General features: G+C 45.3%; 1 protein-coding gene across 2 annotated transcripts; it reads left to right on the top strand.

Moving 5' to 3' along the window:
- Window positions 1–1,488: 1,488 nt before the first annotated feature.
- Window positions 1,489–18,993, top strand: EPHX4 (epoxide hydrolase 4). Of its 2 annotated transcripts, none has more exons than XM_032972942.2 (8): window positions 1,489–1,646; window positions 6,342–6,617; window positions 7,212–7,294; window positions 9,031–9,188; window positions 10,057–10,185; window positions 12,097–12,200; window positions 13,339–13,487; window positions 15,464–18,993. In XM_032972942.2, exons 2-8 carry the CDS (start codon window positions 6,372–6,374, stop codon window positions 15,690–15,692), a joined length of 1,098 nt encoding a protein of 365 aa, XP_032828833.1. In that variant the 5' UTR covers window positions 1,489–1,646; window positions 6,342–6,371; the 3' UTR covers window positions 15,693–18,993. The 2 variants fall into 2 exon arrangements, with proteins under 2 accessions (XP_032828833.1, XP_032828832.1); XM_032972941.2 differs by having other exon boundaries at window positions 7,209–7,294.
- Window positions 18,994–20,390: the final 1,397 nt, after the last annotated feature.

Genomic DNA, 20,390 nt, shown 5'->3' with positions numbered 1-20,390 from the left:
TGGCTAAAGGAAGGAGGTTCTCACCCAAGATTTGACGGTACATAGCCCCGTCCATCGTCCCTTTGATGCGGTGAAGTTGTCCTGTCCCCTGAGCAGAAAAACACCCCCAAAGCATACTGTTTCCACCTACATGTTTGACTATGGTCCCAGCTGCCTTGAGATCATTGACAAGATCCTCCCGTATAGATCTGGGCTGATTCCTCACCGTTCCACGAGGTGAGATCTTGCATGGAGTCCCAGGCCGAGGGAGATTGACAGTTATTTTGTGTTTCTTCCATTTGCGAATAATCGCACCAACTGTTGTCACCTTCTCACCAAGCTGCTTGGCAATGGTCTTGTAGCCCATTCCAGCCTTGTGTAGGTCTACAATCTTGTCCCTGACATCCTTGGAGAGCTCTTTGGTCTTGGCCATGGTGGAGAGTTTGGAATCTGATTGATTGCTTCTGTGGACAGGTGTCTTTTATAAGGTAACAAGCTGAGATTAGGAGCACTCCCTTTAAGAGTGTGCTCCTAATCTCAGCTCGTTACCTGTATAAAAGACACCTGGTAGCCAGAAATCGTTCTGATTGAGAGGGGGTCAAATATTTATTTCCCTCATTAAAATGTAAATCAATTTATAACATTTTTGACATGCGTTTTTCTGGATTTTGTTGTCGTTAATCTGTCTCTCACTGTTCAAATAAACCTACCATTAAAATTATAGACTGATCATTTCTTTGTCAGTGGGCAAACGTACAAAATCAGCAGGGGATCAAATACTTTTTTCCCTCACTGTAAGCACTGCAAGGGCCTGGTAAACACCGTGCAGAAATTAGGATTCTTGACAGGTAAAATATGTAGCCTGGTGCGAATAAAATAACATTTGCATTGCCATTAAACGGGATAAAAGTGACCGTTCCATTTACTGCCATTTGTAAATCCACTGCTGGATGGAGACCACCCCCACACTGTCGGTCTTAAGGGTTTGTTTAACCCCAAACTAGTCAGCACGGGTTGGTAAAGGAGGTGGGGGGGCGCCGGGACCGGTTCAGATATAAAGCGCCAATTATTATAACAGACTCAAATTTCAATATCACAGCGATGTCAGCTCCGTGCTGGCTCCCCGAGTAAGATGGTGTTGTCGCCTCTCCAATAATAGGGCGGTCCCTTGCCTTGACTTTCACATTGGGGTGTCTCCCGGAGCAAGATGGCGGACGCTGCATTGACTTAACATTGGGATGCCTCCCGGAGCAAGATGGCAGACGCTGCATTGAAAACATTTGGGTGCCTCCCTGTGTAAGATGGCGGACGCTGCATTGACAATTGTACGCATCCCTGAGTAAGATGGCGGTCGCTGCATTGACTTAACATTGGGTGCCTCCCGGAGCAAGATGGCAGACGCTACATTGATCTAACATTGTGCACCTCCCTGAGTAAAATGGCGGACGCTGCTTTGACTTAACATTGGGTGTCTCCCTGAGTAATATGGCGGACGCTGGCTACAATTGACGTGATTGGCGAGCCTTCCCTCCCCCCTCAGCGGTGACGCGCGCCTCCGTGTTGAGCGCGGAAACTGCTCCCCGCTCTGCGCGCACTCTCCGCCCGTCTCGTCTCTTTTATTTTTTTTCCACCTCTGGCTAAAGGACCCCTGCGACTTCGCCGTGAAGGTAACAACAACAACATCAACACGCGGTTACCCGTACACGCACAACGACAAAGATACATGTGCCGCACGGCCTTCGACAAACTCTGGGACAATTACCGTGCGGTACTTTCAAATATACCCTTTGGTTCTATTGGGTAAAGTCACGTAGGTGAAAATAAAATAACAAAAAATCACGACGTTTCGGCCACAACACAAGCGGCCTTCATCAGGTGAAGGGACGAGACTGTCTGAAGGACAGCGCTGGAGTGGGAGAAGCCACGCTTAGATCACGACCTTTAAGCTTGTGATCGCGGCATCTTTTGAGGAAGGTCAGCGTCTCGATGAGTTGCGACTTCTTGTCCCGTTGTCTGTTAAAAGCTCTAACAGATAGGTGAAAGCCCTCCCCATAGAGGTTATCGATTCTAGATTTAAAGCTTTCGTGACTGCTAGGATCCATACTCTTTGGTTCTATTGGGTAAAGTCACGTTCTTTTCACCTACGTGATTTTACCCAATAGAACCAAAGAGTATGGATCCTAGCAGTCACGAAAGCTTTAAATCTAGAATTAAAACAAATATACCCCTTGTAGCCTTAACAGACTGTTGGGGAAAGTGCTGTGAGTGAACACATATGAAGGGCGACACGAGGGGGTTGGGTGGCCAACGCCACGCCCGACCGCCTTTGTCTCCCGAGTGGCGATGTTTACACACCGCACCAGGTACTCATTTAAGGCTGAGTCGATCTAGGTACAGGGCCATCAACAGGTTCAAATAATAGTCGCCTATATTGGCCTTGAACGGGAATCGATATTGGATCGCATGGTTCGTATAACTGAACCCCTTATCAGTGCCCTTATTACAGACCAATTCAGACCTTATTTGGTCACCCCGTGCCCTTATAAATCTCAACGTTAATCCTACAAAAAGTCCCATCACAAGGGAGAAACACAAATATACGAAAAGATTTGCCCGTATTGGAACGGCTGTACAGAGCCACACAAGGAACAACACATTCTCCTGCGGAGGGAGCTGGTTAGGAACGTCGGGTTGCTCGGTCAATGGCCAGGGTCACACGGCGGCACCACGTGGTGCGTTCAGCACAATAGGCCCGACTGTGAGGGCGGGCACAAGCCGGCGTGAGTAGGTTAAACGTTGAGTTTTATAAGGGCACCACGGGGTGACCAGTAGGCCTCGGTAAGGTAATTTACCTGGTAAAAGTGTAAAGGTGAAGGTGTCGACATGCCAAGGGGTAAGGTGAAGGGTAGGGTAAAGGTAGCTCGGAAGAATTTACCCGGTAGGGTAAAGGTAGCGTGAAGTATTACCCGCTAAATACGGTGCCTTGTTTACCACTAAAAGCTCCGTGGCGCAGTCCGTGGCCTCCATTTAATAAGTAACATTAAAAAAACATTTAAAAAACACTCTTTAATGAAATGTACCGTACTAGTAATGTAAGAACTCCCCGACTCCAGGAAGTGGCCCCGAAGCTTGCCATGACGTAAGGGGACTGTGGTGATTTACAGCCAACGTCAGTTGAGCGTGGACAATTAGACCCAAGCCGAAACATAACATATACAAAATAATGTTTAAAAATATTTTATTTTTTTATGATATAATATAGTATTGTCATAAGGATGACATAAGTATACCAAGTTCGCAGTCGATACCACATTGGGAAGTGGATTAAAATTGAGTTACAAGATTTGAGGATACAACAACAGAGTGAGTTAAAAGAAAGCGTGTAAAATTGGAATCATTGAGAGTATTCTATATGAATAAAGCGCTGTACCTAGCATTTACCTGCATGTGTAGTAGTACCCCAGTAATTACCCTGTAATCGGGTAATTTGTATGGGGTAAGGGTAAAAGGTAGGGTAAAGGTAGGCTCGTTGCTTTTAACCTTTTACCTTACCTGCTGAAGGGTAAAAGGTAGGGTAGAGTGATTGTAGTGTGGTAAGGTAAAAGGTAGGGTAAAGGTGAGCTCGTTTTTACCTTACCGAGGCCTAGTGACCAGCCCCTCCCCACCCAGCCCCACCCTCCCCACCCTCCATTCCCCACCCAGCCCCTCCCAGCCCCACCCTCCCCACCCAGCCCCACCCAGCCCACCCCCATCCAGCCCCACCCAGCCCACCCCCATCCAGCCCCACCCAGCGCACCCCCACCCAGCCCCTCCCCATCCAGCCCCACCCTCCCCACCCAGCCCCTCCCCTCCCCACCCAGCCCCTCCCTCCCCACCCAGCCCCTCTCCACCCAGCCCCACCCCTCCCATTTTTGGATGCACGACGGACGGACACAATAATCCCCTGTGGGCTGGTGTAACCAGGAGGTTCCTACCAGTATAAACGGAGACATGTGGAGACACGGTGAGTGATCCTGGTAACAGACATCGAGGCGTAACGGAGGACGGTGAATAAACAGTGAGCCCCAGGATTTCTAGTCGAACTCGACTTTACCTTGGGACCAGCGATCCAGGTTTCCCAGTGTGAACATGAACCGGTGTTACAGGGAGTGGTGATATTCTTGGTTCTTTCGGTAAAGTCATGTAGCAGGGAAATAATAAAATAATAAAAAATAAAACATTATATAATAAAATTCTCACGACGTTTCGGCCACAACGCAAGCAGCCGTCCTCGGGTGAAGAAACAGAGCTGTCGGAAAGACAGCGTCTTAATGAACACTGCTAAGCTTGGCAGCGTATTTTAAGCTGGGTGGGAGGAGGAGAGAGCCTTGACAAAGGCGTTTACATATCAACAGAGGAATTTAGCATATTGATGACAAATGCAGATATGGGGTTAGTCACTCCTTGCAGAATGTGTAGGCGGTGGGTTGTCCGCAAGGAGTGGCTAACCCCATATCTGCATTTGTCATCTAGGGGCGGAGCCAGGGGGGTGACAGGGTAGACAATTGTCACCCCCGAAAAATAAGAAATCGAAAATCTGCAACATTCTGCGTATAAGTGTACGACACTCGGTCTGGCGGACTGCGTGCAACTGCATTGTCAGAGTGTGTCGCCAACCGATGGCGTCTAGTTCAACAGCCTGACTCTCTAATCATTCTTGAAATTAAAATTTGTTGAATGTCACCCCGGGGCTGAAAATGCTGGCTCCGCCCCTTTTGTCATCAATATGCTAAATTCCTCTGTTGATATGTAAACTCCTTTGTCTAGGCTCTCTCCTCCTTCCACCCAGCTTAAAATACGCTGCCAAGCTTAGCGGTGTTCATTAAGACGCTGTCTTTCTGAGGACGGCTGCTTGCGTTGTGGCCGAAACGTGATAATTTTATTATATTATGTTTAAATTTTTATTATTTACCTTCTACGTGACTTTACCGAAAGAACCAAGAATATGAATCCCTGCAGTCACGAAAGCTTTAAATCGAAAAAGGGTGTGGTGACTTGTAGAAATCTCAGTTTAACTACCTTGCAACGATGATCCAGTGTGACAGGGAGCAGGGAACCCCAGGAATATAAACACAGAGCACCCGATCGCGTGGTTATAATTTTGGGATAAACGGTAGGGGGCCGTCCATAAATGATGTCACGCACCTGGGGGGGGGGCTCAGACATTTGTGACGATGTGTGACGAGGGGGGGGGGGGTTGAGGAATGTGACTTCACATCAAAATGCGCAACTTTAAATAAATATAGACAACACGTTCTACTTATTTAAATAGACGTTTTAATAAATGTTTTCTCCTACAACATCAGAGTGCAATGCCACATTAAATATGCACTTCAATGACAATAGTTTCAAGCGATTTGAAGCATGTTTTATATATTTGGGGGGGGGCAGAGCTTTGTGACGTCATTTTTTAGAGGGGGTCTGACTTGTGGCGCCGTGTGACGAAGGGGGGGGGTCAAAAATCGTCAAATCGCGTGACGTCATTTATGGACGCCCCCTAAAACGTCTTAGTCGAATAGTAAATGTTGTGGGTTAACTCTCCAACAAATCGGTGTGCTGAATTAGTAACGAATTGGCATGGTTTTATTGACGTGACAACTCTTACTAATTGGCTGTGGGTAGTGGTGGGTTTAACGACACATTTATATTTATGCCATCTAATCCAAAACACCTCTTATGGAAAATATTTCGGCACGAAAGCCAACGTGTTCAACTAACCTGCCTTGGCTTGGAGTTTCACGGCCTTGGTGCACACAGGGCCTTTTCTCTGTATAGCCGTGCCCTTGCACCCTGGGGTTGTTCTTTTGCTGTGCCCTGGCAATTTGTGTTCTCTAGAGCGAGGACAATAAGGATCTGGGACTAGAATTCTGTGGACTAGCATGGGAGGTGCATACCGATATGTGCACGCGTGTTGTGAACATTTGCTCTGTTTTTTTTCTTCACATCGTTGCCCTGATGCACCTTGCAATTCATGATCAGGAATTCCATACCGGCACCCGATAAATTTAGTTGTGATTTTTGGTGTTAATAAAGAGTTGTTATTTTGCAGCCGAAGCTTGGTCATCGTATTTCGTCCGGGGTGAGCGGGGGAGGGAACCATGAGTGGATATGGGTGGAATTTAAGGGGAAGATCAACGCTTTCTGCCACATTGCTGTTACAGTTACCAAATCTCTCAATTTGTATCCCGTATGTTTTTAAGGCTGCGATGTGACTTTTGGAAACAAAGTGAACCTATTCATATGTAATACCAAGTGTACATTCTGGCCTTAAACGGGCATCTTATGCTTCCATAATCTTACGCTTGTTTCCTAAACCATTTCAGCCTACAAGGGATCGTCGCCAACAGGCGACCATGCTGAACATGTGGGGTCGCCTCCTGCTGATGCCCACGCAGCTGATCCTGCGCGTGCAGTCGGTGTGCGTGCGGGGTATCCTGTTTTCCCTGGCGCTGCTTGCAGCATACCTGGCTTTGCTCCGCATGGCGTGGGGCACACTGAGACACCCACGTGCGGCGCTCAAGAGGCCTCACGTGCGCACCCAGCCGCCGCCCTGCCTCTCCGACAGCACCTTGGGCGAGCACGCCTTTCTGCGGGTCCGGGTGAGATTTTTTTGGGGGGTAGTGGGGGGTGCAGGGGGGTGTGGGTAGGACTTTTTTCTTCTGAGTTTGTCCGCTTGGAACGATTAATAAACAAGAGGACCACGTAGACATTGTTGAACAAATATGTTTTCATAATAAGTCATAATCAAAGTTTTTTGTTGGATTAGATCCCGTGAATATAAATGTGCCATTAACGCTGCATGTTAAATATGTTTTCTTTATACTGTTCAAACAATCCTAAGATTGCTTTTATTTAACTCAAAATACAATGCAATATAATTTGAGTTTACAAAGCTTATAAATGTGACCTCACCAAGATGCTGTACAATAAATCAAAACCTGTACGTTGTCAGCTTGTGGGCGAAGACAAAGGATGTTATTCTTGCTTCACAGGAATTGGTAATGTTAAGCAGAGATGTGGGATCTGGAAAATATTATTTCAGGGCTGGTAAAGACATTTGGGCAGATGGAAACAGCCATGGGTAGAAGAGAAGAAAGTCTTGAGCATTAAACCTAAGGCGTCGTGCTGCATATTGGAATGGACACATGGGTTTTTTTAGTTGGCCCTTTGCTGCTGTGCTTGTGTGCCAGGAGTCAGGGTTGCGGTTCCATTACGTGATGGCTGGTGACAGAAACAAGCCTCTCATGCTGCTGCTGCATGGCTTCCCCGAGTTCTGGTGAGGCATAGTTGCGGACGGTACGACGCGCAGAGCTTTTCAACCCGAGTCGCTGGAAGACCATGCCGAGTTCTCAAACGACCAGACTTTTGTCTGAACTGTAATGTGTCCAACCACCACACTGCAGGCGACAACACATATCTTTCTGGTTCTACCCTCGCACCGATCAACTTTGGAATTCGCTCCCATCATCATGTCTCAATTTGAGAAATGTGTTACACTCTTACCTACTGACTTTCTTATATTGCTGTTTGTTGCTGGCAGTTTGCGGTTCTGGCCCTGTACTCGGCAACTGGGTAAAAAAAATGCCACCCACCAATGGCCTCTCCCCCGCCAGACCAGTGCATAGGAGGGCACCGTGTGTGTCGGTATTCCGTCGGCATTATCGACAGCCCATGCGTCACTTTAGAAGGGAGGGCGTTTTCCAGACATGGTAATCTGTGTGCGCTGTCATTGTCAACTTTCTTTAATACAATACCACTTTCGTCCTGTCAGCTTGCACTGGTGGGAGAGTGCTCAGCCCAAAATGTCAATGTTGCAAGTTCAAATCTCTGCTTCGTGTTCAATAAAGTTAACGGTGCTTGTATTATGGAAATACTTGCCCAACAGAAATGCATGTTGCCGATTAGCTTGTTTCAGCATACAGACAAATTGACTGACAATTTTGCATGTCAAATTGGATGTTTAGACATTAACTGCAGCAGCCTTAACCATTGGTGCAGATAACTCTAACAGTTATCTACATGGTTATGCAAGGACTGCAACAACTGACCTTTGCCCTTGAATGCCATGGGCTGGTTACATCAACCTTGGGAGTTAGGTGAGGAGCTGGTTATCGCTGTGTAAACAAGTTTTCTGCAAAGCAGTTGCCTTTGGCAATGCTGGCTTTGTCCTCTTCTGCAAAAGAAGGCTGAGATATGAGTTGCTGTTGCCGAGGGAAATCAACAGAAAGTCAATCATCATGGGGAGCATAGTACTATTTACTTTTTTTTATTTTACCAGGTAAGGCGCACTGATCTATGTAGCTCTTTTTCAGAAGTGACCTGGCCACAAATGATAGCTCGGCGAAGTGGCTTATCATGTGGAAATGTATAGCAGCCAAATACTCTAAACACGTTTCTAAATGAAAACCGGAGCGAAAAACCGAAGAGAGCACGGGGAGAACATGCAAACACCAAATATACAGGCGTCAGGGTCAGGATTGAACCCACGATCTCTAGTGTGCTGCTATTGACTCCTGCAAACTCCTTTCATGGGATGGGATAACAGGTCAACCCCCCTTAATGTTTTATGACTCGAATAGTAATACAATATATTCATAGTTATTTATGTGAAGCATGCTTTACAGTTCCAGGAGGGTTCTGCTTAGAATGTTGGACCAACTCCTGATTAGAGTATTTTTGTGCGGTGGAAGCAAAGTTGGTGTCCCAAACAGAACCCACACTTAAAAAGGTGACGATACTCAACAAAACATGAATACTACTTCTGTGTCTTCCTGAGCACGGGTTTGATGTGGAATTCCCTCCCATTGTCTCTTTCCCAAGTTGTTGCAATAACTTTGGTCAATGCACGAATCGTGTTAATGCTTTTACAAATTTTAACTGTGCCGTTTGTTCTTTGCTGCTTTACGCATCGGGCCAACGGGTCCTGTGCTCAGCAGATGTATTTATGTAACAAAAAATAACTGGACACGTGCAGCTCAACAATGCCGTGGTTGTCACGCTGCCGCATCCCAGGTTCTCGTGGCGACACCAGCTGCGCGAGTTCAGCCCCGACTACCGCGTGGTGGCCGTGGATCTGCGCGGCTACGGCCAGTCCGATGCGCCCGCACGGCACGAGGACTACAGCCTGCCGCTCCTGCTCGAAGACATTCGGTGCATCATCGAGGTTCTGGGTGGGTGCCGACAACCATTTGCCACAAAGTGGCGGTGGACATCGCCACAGCCATCCGTGCCGGGCTAAGTGCACTTTGAGGCTACTGAAGTGTCGAAGGCTCGCAGGTGTTGTGGGTTGACCGACTGATATTGTTGACAAGTGCACCACCTGTTGATTCCCATTGTGCCAACTTGCTGCATTTTAAACACCCAGCACTCCTGTACAGAAATCAGGACTGCCGATAGGTAAATCTGTAGCCTGGTGCTAATTACATAACATTGGCATTGCAATCAAAAGGCACAAAAGTGACCGTTACATTTTATAGCCCTTTGTCAATCTACTTCTGGATGAAGGCCTCCCCACGCCGTGTCTGTCTTAGGGGTTGCTTAACCACATGTAACCATGCTAGTCAGTGCTGGCTGCCAGGACCGGTTCAGCTATAAATGACTAATTATAGCCGTGGCAAGGCATCAAAGTCAGATTGTCAGGTTTTTTACGTGGTACGCGAACCACTGTGCCATGGCTCCCCTTTATCATTTGCATACAGAATAACATAAATAATTGCATCTGTATATGAAATATTTATTCTTTATAATATGCATAAATAATACATAAATTATGTACAAAGACAATTCAATGCATGTATTATGAGAATAAGATTTGATTAATCATTACGCACTTATTTTCCACTTGGTCAGAGTGTGTTGTCAGGGGATGGTGACCAGAAGCCTCATTTACCATGCACAACTCATGTGCACATGCCATGATCCTCGCACAGGTTTCTGGGATGAGTGTGTCAGTTCTGCCTGACTCCACTGTTTAGCTCTGGCTGTGGCTGGCCGCACTCTCTGTGCATCGGTGACCCTGCCGTGCCTCCCCACCGCCAGGCTGCACGGGGTGCATTCTCGTGGGCCACGACTGGGGCGGGCTGCTGGCCTGGCGTTTCGCCATCCACTACCCGGAGATGGTAAAGAAGCTCATCATCATGAATTGTCCACACCCGTCCATCGGCCTCGGTGAGTAAGAATGTCATGCTTCGCTCTCAGTGGGGGGGCTTGTGGCACATTTGGTCTGGCACATTTGGTCTGGCACATTTATCTGGCACCAACGATATTTGATGAACAGAGCCACGTTTCACGTTCAAGATAATTTGTTTAATCCAGTGAAAACTCAAATACCCAAGATACAGTGAGGGAAAAAAGTATTTGATCCCCTGCTAATTTTGTACGTTTGCCCACTGACAAATAAATGATCAGTCTATAACTTTAATAGTAGGTTTATTTGAACAGTGAGAGACAGAATAACAACAAGAAAATCCAGAAAAACGCGTGTCAAAAATGTTATAAATTTATTTGCATTTTAATGAGGGAAATAAGTATTTGACCCCCTCTCAATCAGAAAGATTTCTGGCTCCCAGGTGTCTTTTATACAGGTAACGAGCTGAGATTAGGAGCACACTCTTAAAGGGAGTGCTCTTAATCTCAGCTTGTTACCTGTATAAAAGACACCTGTCCACAGAAGCAATCAATCAATCAGATTCCAAACTCTCCACCATGGCCAAGACCAAAGAGCTCTCCAAGGATGTCAGGGACAAGATTGTAAACCTACACAAGGCTGAAATGGGCTACAAGACCATTGCCAAGCAGCTTGGTGAGAAGGTGACAACAGTTGGTGCGATTATTCTCAAATGGAAGAAACACAAGAAGAACTGTCAATCTCCCTCGGCCTGGGGCTCCATGCAAGATCTCACCTCGTGGAGTTGCAATGATCATGAGAACGGTGAGGAATCAGCCCAGAACTACACGGGAAGATCTTGTCAATGATCTCAAGGCAGCTGGGACCATAGTCACCAAGAAAACAATTGGTAACACACTACGCCGTGAAGAACTGAAATCCTGCAGTGCCTGCAAGGTCCCCCTGCTCAAGACAGCATATATACATGCCCGTCTGAAGTTTGCCAATGAACATCTGAATGATTCAGAGGACAACTGGGTGAAAGTGTTGTGGTCAGATAAGACCAAAATGGAGCTCTTTGGCATCAAGTCGCCGTGTTTGGAGGAGGAGGAATGCTGCTTATGACCCCAAGAACACCATCCCCACCGTCAAACATGGAGGTGGAAACATTATGCTTTGGGGGTGTTTTTTTGCTAAGGGGACAGGACAACTTCACCGCATCAAAGGAACGATGGACGGGGCCATGTACCGTCAAATCTTGGGAGAGAACCTCCATTCCTTCAACCAGGGCATTGAAAATGGGTCGTGGATGGGTATTCCAGCATGACAATGACCCAAAATACACGGCCAAGGCAACAAAGGAGTGGCTCAAGAAGAAGCACATTAAGGTCCTGGAGTTGCCTAGCCAGTTTCCAGACCTTAATCCCATAGAAAATGTGTGGATGGAGCTGAAGGTTCGAGTTGCCAAACGTCAGCCTCGAAACCTTAATGACTTCGAGAAGATCTGCAAAGAGGAGTGGGACAAAATCCCTCCTGAGATGTGTGCAAACCTGGTGGCCAACTACAAGAAACGTCTGACCTCTGTGATTGCCAACAAGGGTTTTGCCACCAAGTACTAAGTCATGTTTTGCAGAGGGGTCATTAAAATGCAAATCAATTTATAACATTTTTGACATGCGTTTTTCTGGACTTTCTTGTTGTTATGCTGTCTCTCACTGTTCAAATAAACCTACCATTAAAATTATAGACTGATCATTTCTTTGTCAGTGGGCAAACGTACAAAATCAGCAGGGGATCAAATACTTTTTTCCCTCACTGTATATATGCAACAATGACCTGGGCCAAAACATATAGCACTGTCTATCCAATTGCTGAGGGAGTGAATTCAAGAGAGAGTGGCTCCTAGGCAGTTGACTGGACATATGATAGAGCTGCTGTCTCCTTGTCCATGTCCTTTCATGTGTGGCTCTCAGGCTACGCGATGCGTCATCCTACCCAGCTGCTCAAGTCCAGCTACATCTTCCTCTTTCAGCTGCCGTGGCTTCCCGAGTTTCTCATTCGATACGGTGACTTCCACGTAAGGCCCGGTTCTGCTTTGAACAAAGTCATGGGAGACGTAGCTCTTTTTTTTTTCTAACAGTTGCTGAGCACAGTCAGTCTGGTAGACCGGACCCCCTCGGCATTACTTGCAGGAATCAATGATTGCTGTTGACAGGAAAGGTAACCGTGGGAATAGCGATAGACGAGTGATAATGAGGCGACTGACCATCGGCGAGCAAGTGACTGGAGTGAATCGGTGACTTTTGGATCATCGGTCACCCTGACTGTTGAATTGAGCGCAATGAGGCGGGAACTGGGTACTTCACCCCAGATATGAAAGGAGTGTGTAGCTCTGGTGCAGAGAGACACTTGGCAGCTGCTCTAGAAAGCCTATTAAAGTGGTGATGAACAAGACAAAATTATCAGAATGTCTTTAGCTCATCCAGAAAAGCCTTGCTGGGTCTGAATATTATTTTTGAGCAGGGTGCTGCATTGGGAAAGTATGGAAAATTCAATGCATAAGTGTCTAGCGTGTGGAGGGAGGAAACCGGAGGACCCCAGAGAAAATCCACATGCATGCAGGGGGTAGCACTAAAAGCTCCAAACGGATGATTTGAATCCACTGTCTGAACTGAAATTTCCTGACCCACCTCAGTCCAGGTTTTGGAGTTTCACAAATTTGTGGAATCCACAAACCCTGGGCTTCTCAAGTGTTGCATTTTAGCTATGTGCCAACGTGTGAACTTTAGCTTATACATAGATAAAACATTTATCAATGATATGCGAATAAAATAGCATCAACAATGAAACCCACCAGACTAATGTTTTCAGCAATACGAGTTAAAGTATGCAAACGCTGGATAGATTTTGACTTTTCTGAGTCTCATTAGCAGAGTGTATGGCCTGTTACCGCATTCTGCTGGGTTGCCTGATGTAGGCAGGTGCTCTCTAGAAACAAAGTATGGCCCTTGAGTCCAGTACAGCAAGATTATATATTTTGCTCTGTTGTGGTAGATTTTTGGTACTACCACGGTAGCTAAGCAGACACGGGCCTGTTTAACCACATCCCGTAGCATCTGTTGAACAGGTCCCACTAGTGATGAGACTCAAAACGTTGAAACCAGTCCAGAGTTTTAACACTGAAGCAAGTCTCCTAAGCGGATGGACCTTCACAGATGTTGCGTGAGGCTTTCAATGGGAAGAAGGCCGGCATCAGGAACAAGGAGTGTCGCTTCACCGATGAGGAGATGGAGGCATACCTCTTCACGTTCTCTCAGCCCAGAGCCATCACGGGCCCCATCAACTACTACAGGAACATCTTCAAGTGAGTGGCATTGCTATGATATAGTTGGGCCTTCGGTGGATATACTGTATCCTTGGATACCCCTTCATATGAGATGTTATATCTCAAGACATCCAGATAAAAAAATGCAATTACTTAAGTAATTTTATTTTTGAAACTTATTTTGTCAATTTCAGTATTCCCTTGTTATTCACTAACTTGCCATCCGCGATTTTGGCTATTCGCGAATCGCACCTGGAGCTCTACATAACTGCATCGAGAGAAAGACAGTGATGAGATAAAGTGATGAGGGATAATGCGATGAGATTAAGAGATGTGTTTTGACAATTTTCAAGTATTTAATAGCTTGTTTGTGTATTTATTTAAGGTAATTAATAAAAAAAGATACGTTTTTTGCAGGCCAATATCATTATCCGCGCAGTTTGATATTCATAAGCATCTCCGGAACGTATCCCTCGCGATTAACGAGGAAATACTATATACTGCAATCTTGCAAATAGTCACATCATGAGATAACAACAATTATCTTTCCAAGTTAGCGAGCAGTGCACAACCATGTACCTTGAGAATGGCTCTGGAAGAAGATGTCATAACGATTCATGAGGTTTGTTCAATTGTCTCTTAAACCATAAGAGGTGGTACACCATTACTATGCTCTGCAAAGAGTGTGACGTTTCAATCAAACCAAAATGTTTAGTGTCCATGTTGAGACCATCAACTCCCCTCACTCGACAAGCTCATTTTAATCACTCGGCTGTCCAGATTCAAAACCAGGATCCCATTGCTTTTAATTGACGTTTCAATCAAACCAAAATGTTTAGTGTCCATGTTGAGACCATCAACTCCCCTCACTCGACAAGCTCATTTTAATCACTCGGCTGTCCAGATTCAAAACCAGGATCCCATTGCTTTTAATTGTGGCGTCATCTTTTTTGGCTAACCATCGAACAAAGACGGTCACTTCATCGCGCGCATTTATATTTGCCTCTGCGGCCGTCTGGAACGTTCTTCCTTCCCATATTAGGAGGGAACTATGCACTTTTAAATCTATATTGAAAACTCATTTCAAAGACTTGCTTTTGTGTATCGTTTGTCTTCCCTCACACCTCGGATGAGCACAGTTGGTTATGCACGTTGTGAAATAGTTTCAACATACACATATATACATCTTCATAATTACAGAGCCCTTAGAAATGAATACAAAATATCCATCAGGTGCCAAAGCACCCAACTTACAATTGGTAAACATGCGATTTTGATTCCTCACCAGGGGTCAACTTGACCAAAATCTCAATGAGTTTGCAAAAATTAATACACCTGTTTGAGATTTAAACAGCAGTTATCCTGCGCCGAGAGGATAATCTCAAAGTTATCTTTATCCGGGAAGATCTCTCCCAGTCTAAAGACACTTTTTTCAGATGAGTGCTGGATTGGGATGTTTGGGCAATTCATAAAACGAGCATTAATTACTGCATGAAAAAAACATTTAATGTTCAATTTGTTTTTTCATTTGATGTGGAATATTTTCAGCTCTTAGAGAAAACAACATCTTGTCAAATGTCATAGCTCTATCAGGGCATACGGCAAGATAAATGAACTATAGTGTTTAAGAGGCAATTGATATCATAAGTTGTGTATTGATGTAATGTTACTGAGGCCCTTCTCTAACGTGCGCAATGAACTACTGTCTGCAATAGTTAGAAATTTGTATTTATTGGTTGCGACATGACTCTTAACAGCACAATTAAAATGTAATCGTTAAAAAAAATCAACAAAAAAATGTAAACAGTGCCACGTTGTGCACAATTAATATCTCGTCATCCTGTGCGGGAGGCTGGACCCTGCCACAAGTAATGTGGAATTTCCACCTCTAGTTCTAGGCCACCGGTGGCAATGAGTGGCTCCCCGCTGCTCCTCTGTACAGGGATACGTGTTCGGGTGACGTAGGAAGGCCGCGTTGTATTCTCCACACGCCCCCTCCCCCGCTCTCGCCCAAGCTCTGCTCCGCGACGCCACGTGGAAGTGAAGTCCCCGACGCTGGTCATCTGGGGCGACGCCGATGCCTTCCTGGAGGTGGGCATGACGGAGGGCATGCAGCAGCACATTAGCGCGCCCTTCTCGCTGCGCATCGTGCCAGGCGCCAGCCACTGGGTACAGCAGGACCAGCCCGACGTGGTCAACAAGCTCGTGTGGACCTTCCTCAAGGAGACCGACGACTTTTCATAAGTTGATTGCTCTGCCGCTAAGCCCTCTGCTCAGATGTTAAACGCTCATTAAAGTGGGTGGAGAGCTAAGAAATCGGCAGGCATGTGACGACGCATTGATTCATCGATTGTAATTGATTATCATACGATATGTGAATCGAATCATGCGCGTGACTTTCGATTATCACGATTTATATAAATTAAGTGGAAATAAGATGTAAATGTAATGCTAACAGAGCAGACAAAACTCTGGGAATAAGACTGGAACATTTATACAAAACAGATGGTAAAAACCAGACAAACAAGAATAGATTTTTCTATTGAATTATTTTAAGTCGTGGTAATTCATCGAATCACTGTGGAGGTGCATCATTTCATACATAGTATTGAGCCGGAAAGCATCTGGGATTAATAAAAAAAAATCAAACTTATCAATCAAATAATAGCAGAAATATTTTCACTTATGCAGTTTACTCGTGATGACAGTGGTAAAATACTTTGGGTCTGGGTGCCTGTGTACATTGCTGCCAATTGCAGGCCCTGAAAATCACACGTTTGAATTGAATCCCAGTTTTCTTTGGCTCTTGGTGGTCCAGAAATATCACCTTTGATTAAAAATGTGAGCAGCAAATATTATTTTCCAGTGTTGTGAGTAAAGCCATATGAGCTGCGACTTAACGATTTAAAAAAAAAACACTCTAGGAAAGGTCGCTTGGTGGCTTATGCCAGAGCATTCAACTGGCACTGCCTGAGATCCAAATGGCTGCCTGCGATTAAGCCCGATTCTCATGTGCAGTGAGTTTATGGTCTCGGCTGAATTGCCAATAACTGTACAAAAAAATGCATTAAATTTGGTCTTGCCCTTAAATTGGCTCTGAGAATTGAGTTTACATTATCCTGCAATAAAAAAATGTGCCCCTCGTGTCGATAAAGATGCCTGTTGAGAATTCAGAACAGTTTCTGTGATGTCATCTCCCATGACCCTTCTCCAACACAAAGTGATGCTCTACTCCTGTGACAGTTCTGAATGTAAATGTATATATATAATGAACTAACACTGTTAGCACAATTTGAATATAATTGTATATATGTTTAACTTCTTTTGCACCATACGTAGCCAACCGTGCTAAACGGAGATTACCGTGTACAGCAAAATGCATTTGCTGGACATGGTAATCTATGGTTGCCATACGTGTCAAAGTTGTGATTGAGCCAAGATCGGACTTGAGCCTCGGTCACAGATCTGAGGACAAGCATCGCTCACTCGTGATGCGGTAATTCGCCCGCGAGTGACTGCCTGCCAAACGCTGCCACCAATTGAAGTTGATGCAGGAGGCCACTGGGCAAACCAACTGGTATGGTCACACCATCATCAGGTTTGGGATTAGAGATAGATTTACCGATACAGGCATCGGAACGGTCTTCACGAGTCCGGAAACCAAGTGAAGACCTTCGGCGAGATGGTGGGATACTGCGTTCGGGCAAGTCTTGGAAGTCGCGTGTCTGCAGCGTTCGCGAGGCGTGGCGTCACTTCATGGCTTTGGCCACGATAACACCTTGGCCTTGAGAGATAGCGTGATGGCTACCTATTGGCTGCAGCACTATGTTTCAGAGCAGCAGTCTCACGGTTGGTCCCCACTGTTGGATGACCTGAATCCACCCCCGGCCAAGACTTGAACTTTCACAATCCTTCCAGTTGTGAGTCGAGGGCCGAATATGCCTATCCACGCACTTCTGTGCACTTTGCCATCGTGTAAGGCGGATTAAAAAATGGATGGTTGAAGATATGTGAGAAATTCAATTGACTGGTTTGGCGATCTTGAGTATTGTTAGAGGGCCTATTTGTGAATACTTCTAAACTATAAACTTGTATAGTTTCGAAGTTTTCAACCAGAGCCAGGTTGTGGTGTTTTTTTTCACTAAAAGCGAATTCGTGCTTTACCAGGATTCCCATCTCACAGCCAATTAGGGTTTATTTTGTGTTAAGATGCTAAAAGTAATTGGCTAAAATCTATTTACAATCTGGTTGTTCAAAGCATGCATAGCTGGGCAGGCGGTGATGCCTATGTGTGTGATTATGCCTCACTCATCGTGTAACTGATTCATTGACATCGGTGCCTATGTCTAGAGGCAGTAGTGATGGTCAATTAGATATGCTATTCTTAGACGTTGGATCAGCCAAACGTCAGTCTCTCGTTTCAGGGTGAACTGTCATGTATCAGTAAACTGATGCTGCTTCACAGAATTGAGCACTTGTAGGCAACTGAAGATAAAAATAACAAAATATATAAATTAGCATTTTTTGTTGATTTACAGTGGCATATATATATAGAAATTGCTGTGATTTAGGATGGCTGACTAGAGCATGGGTTATTTGCTTTGTTGTTTAATAAATTAGTTCTATAGTGAATAAAATGGATTGAGTGACAGTAGGATTGATAATAATTATGACTTTTAACGAGCCACAGTATTTACTGTTCACAAAAGAGAACAACGCAGAGGCGGAGGGAATCGCGGACAAGCGTAAGGCAGCCACGTGGTGAGCTGATATCGACAGTTGCCCAAGCCCTGCAGTCCTCTGCATTAATATGTTTTCGGCCATTTCACGAGTGTTCGTATGTGGGAGGGAAACTGGAGCAATCTGGAAAAATACCCACACATGCTAGGGGGCAACACTATACCATACAGAAGGGATGGATAATATTAGTCCAAATGTTGCCATACCACCTGGCGAGCCATCTCAACGCTCATGAGAAGGACCTTTTTTAAATATTTGTGCGGTCCACCAACTTTCACACAGCGCTGGATTACAGGCATGCGCCAACCACTGCCCACCTTCAACGAGCTCAATTGAGCAGACTAAATGGAAGATATATGGCTTTAATATTATCAAGAAGGTATACAGTAGTCTGACATGAGTTGTATATGCATGTGTAACACTGATTACGGCCATTAGCTGAAATGTCAACGTTTTTTTTATTTTGAAGTTGTGGTCATTGAACAATTCGATTTATATATTACATACTGTGTAAGCATGTGATTTCATCGATCACTAATTGCAATTTCAAATATTGTTTCCATTGTAATGATTATTAGGGAGGAGTGATTGCATAGTGGTTAGCACGCTGTGATATTAACAAAAGGGCAATAAATGTAATGGTCACTTTTATGCTTTTTTATGCCAATGTGATGGAAATTCGCACCAGGCTACAGATTTTACCTGTCAAGAGTCCTTCTGTACGGTATTTGCCAGGCCCTTTCAGTGCCTATTTTTAACATCAATCTCATGTTACTAGTGCAATAAATGTCCCAGTTGTCTTGTGTTTTACTCTTAGCGTGAACTTTGTTCTGCCTGGCTCGGCTGAGCCTCCGTGGCCGAGCACGGGTTTATCCCTCGTGTGAGATTTGGCTATGCAGCTGTGATGGTCACACCCCCCCCCCGCCCCCCCCCGCCCCCCCCCCCCAATTTCAAAGAATCGCCACGATTGATTGCCACGATTCCATTTGTGAATTGGTTCCTGTAACCCTATGGTGTATTTGCCTCAGCGTCCCAAACGGTGCATTACATTTCATCTCAATGATGCCGATGCGCTGCTTTCCTTTGGGATCCGGGATTGGTTCATTTAGCGTTCTGGTGTGGTCCAGGTTTGTGTCCCGGGTGGGGGGGGGGGGGGGGGTGGTCCATGTTGCTTTTTGAGGCATCTCACTTGCAACCCCAAGGAGTCCCAATTCCAAATCGTGAGTCCGAATTCCAACGCCATTGAATTGGAACTCCTGTAACCTAACCAATATGGATGCCCACTAAACGACCTAACCAATATGGACACCTGCTAAACGACCTAACCAACATAGACACCCAATAAACGACCTAGCCAACATGGACACCCGCTAAACGACCTAACCAATATGGACACTCGCTAAACCACCTAACCAACATGGACACCCGCTAAACGACCTAACCAATATGGACACCCGCTAAACGACCAAACCAATATGGACACCCGCTAAACGACCTAACCAATATGGACACCCGCTAAACGACCTAAACACTATGGACACTCGCTAAGCGACCTAACCAACACGGACGCCCGCTAAATAACCTGAAGTGTCACCGTGTGGCCAGGTGATACAGCTGCAGTGACACAGCGCGGTCATGGGAGTTGACACTGTGCGGTGTCTTCACGGCGTAGGTCCGGGATGGGGGGGGGGGTTACTGGGAGGGTCCATGTTGACTTTGGGGAGTTCCAAATCAGGGGTCCCAATTCCACATAGGAGAGTCTGAATTCCAATGCCATTTAATTCGGACTCCCGAAATGCAATAACCTAACCAACATGGACACCCGCTAATTATTTACCCATTAATACAAAAAATATAACGTAATGTTAAAGGCTTCCCTCGAATAAAATGTTAAGGCTCCCATACCATTCATGTTAAAGCCTACTATATATTCATATTCTTAGTTCTTTCGGTGAAGTCACGTGACTTTACCGAAAGAACTAAGAATATGAATTACTGCAGTCACGAAAGCTTTAAATCAAAAGCCTCCTATATAATTAATGTTTAAGGTTCCCATAGACTTTAATGTTAAAAGCTCCCATAGACTTCAATGTTAAAGGCTCCCATAGTATTCAATTATCACACTGATCAGTGCTTACTCTTTGGTTCTATTGGGTAAAGTCACGTACGTGAAAATAAAACAAGTGATTTTTTGTTATTTTA

Source organism: Petromyzon marinus, chromosome 50 (genome assembly GCF_048934315.1).
Source record: "Petromyzon marinus isolate PM22_M1 ecotype Great Lakes invasive population chromosome 50, UKy_Petmar_22M1.pri1.0, whole genome shotgun sequence".
NCBI classification, from domain to species: Eukaryota; Metazoa; Chordata; class Hyperoartia; order Petromyzontiformes; family Petromyzontidae; genus Petromyzon; species Petromyzon marinus.
This window is presented reverse-complemented; position numbering and strand designations above follow the sequence as displayed.